The 1,844-nt window shown below is 33.4% G+C and overlaps 1 protein-coding gene across 1 annotated transcript; it reads right to left on the bottom strand.

Annotated features, from left to right (window-relative positions):
* Positions 1-6: 6 nt before the first annotated feature.
* Positions 7-1,092, bottom strand: LOC106104940 (the record flags this gene model as incomplete). Its single annotated transcript, XM_013285135.1, has 1 exon — positions 7-1,092. A coding segment is annotated over one exon (1,086 nt), but the record flags the coding sequence as incomplete, so codon positions are not given.
* Positions 1,093-1,844: the final 752 nt, after the last annotated feature.

Genomic DNA, 1,844 nt, shown 5'->3' with positions numbered 1-1,844 from the left:
CGACACTCCTCGACTTCTGAAAGCCGACCACACATTCGACCCTTATCTTTTGGTACGAAACGAACTTTTTACTGTCTCCTTCGAAACTTTTTCCCTTAGCGCTGTTTATTAAAACGCTACGCCTCAAAGATCCTTGGGAACGAGTCAAATCCATTTCTATATCTGTTCTATTTTTAGTACTAACATTGGAATGACCAATAAATTTTGACGCGACATCTTTAGGATAGCGATTTATTTTACGATCGACCTCAAACGAATCAACTTCAAGTATGTTTCCTTCGCTCCTCATTCTGCTAATCTTATTCGCTTTAGGACTGGGACAAATTGGGGCAGATTGTTGTCTAATAAACCGTTTACTTGTAAACATTCTATAAAAGCCATGCCTTTTCTCTTTATCTTTGCTCTCAGATTCATTACTCTTTTCAATACTGCTTCTATGACTGAAGAATTTCTTTAAACTGTTTGTTGTTCTTGACAAACTGCTGCTAGTTGTTGAACCATTTGTTGCTGTTCTTTGCACACGTCTATTCTGACTTCTTTCAGCGAAATGTTTATTACAAATGCAAATCTTGCAAAAACCAATTCGAAATTTAGATGACATCAAATTGTATAAAATTGGATTTATAGCCGAGTTAATATACAACATTATTCTCGAGAAATAAAGTAAATTATACCATTTTTCAGGACTTACAGTATCTGAGAGCTCTGATGGTGTTACTATTATCCACATTATTAGAACTCTGTAAGGCATTAGACATAAGAAAAAGCATAAAACCACAGTCCCAAGCATTAATATCACTTGTTTTCTAGCTCTCGTATTGTATGGGTCGACTGTTTTGTTTAATACAACTTTAGATGCTGCTGTGATAAGATTTTTAGCTATAATACTGTAGAGAACTATAAGTATAAATAAGGGGAGTACATAGAGCAGTATTATGACCATAATGAAGAATGTAATTTGCCAGTAGGTAACAGCTTGCGTGAGGCATTGTGAGTAGACTGTGCCATCTTGCCGTGTCACTGTGTGATGCTCTGCGATCGCCAGGATAGGACTGCAATAGAAGAAAAAGCAAAAGGTACAATTTCTACGTGCTAAAATAAAAAAAATACTATAACTACAAGGAAGAAATACATTACAGTGACGGAAAAATACAGCAAATGTATTTGAAGACCAGATGCTGATCAGAATAAGGCTTCTAAATAAAAATGTCACAATCTCCATGTTTTGCGCAAGTGGTTTGACTTCATATTCAAACTATTAGGTATAGATCTTTAGTATGACAGATTTTTGATTAATAAATTACATTAAATATCTTTCTAGCTCAATTTTCGAATATAAAGTATATCTGAAATAATAAATAGGATTTTTTTTAAATGCATTTCTTCCTTTAACTCTATTTCTAAATTCGCAAAGAAATTATTTAGAAAGTGAACATAAAGTAGAAAATAGAACATCTAAAGTAACGAAGATTTACAAGAAAGTTACACATATAGATTTATAGAGGGTGTTTTGAAACGGAATAGTGCGATAGAAGCTAAGGAATTCCAACCATTTTGTTTAAAATATTTACAAGTTACTTACGAATTACAATAATAATTACAGACATATTTTTTTATTTATTATATATAGCCAGTAACTTTTAATTCTCCCACAATTTTATAATTTTAGAGCATGGGCACATTTGACTAAACTATCGCACAACTGTTTAGTCGCGCTTTGATTCCAATGACCTTATATGGAGGTATAAGTACTCGATTTTGAGTTGTGCAACTAAACAGTTGAATTGTCGAAACAATCGACAATCGCACAAGTTAGTTTAATCAAGGGTGTGCGCCCGCTCTTA

Source organism: Papilio polytes, unplaced genomic scaffold (assembly GCF_000836215.1).
Source record: "Papilio polytes unplaced genomic scaffold, Ppol_1.0 DF823345.1, whole genome shotgun sequence".
In the NCBI taxonomy this organism is placed as follows: Eukaryota; Metazoa; Arthropoda; class Insecta; order Lepidoptera; family Papilionidae; genus Papilio; species Papilio polytes.
Note: the sequence above shows the minus strand (reverse complement) of the source record. Positions and strands in the feature narration are given on the sequence as shown.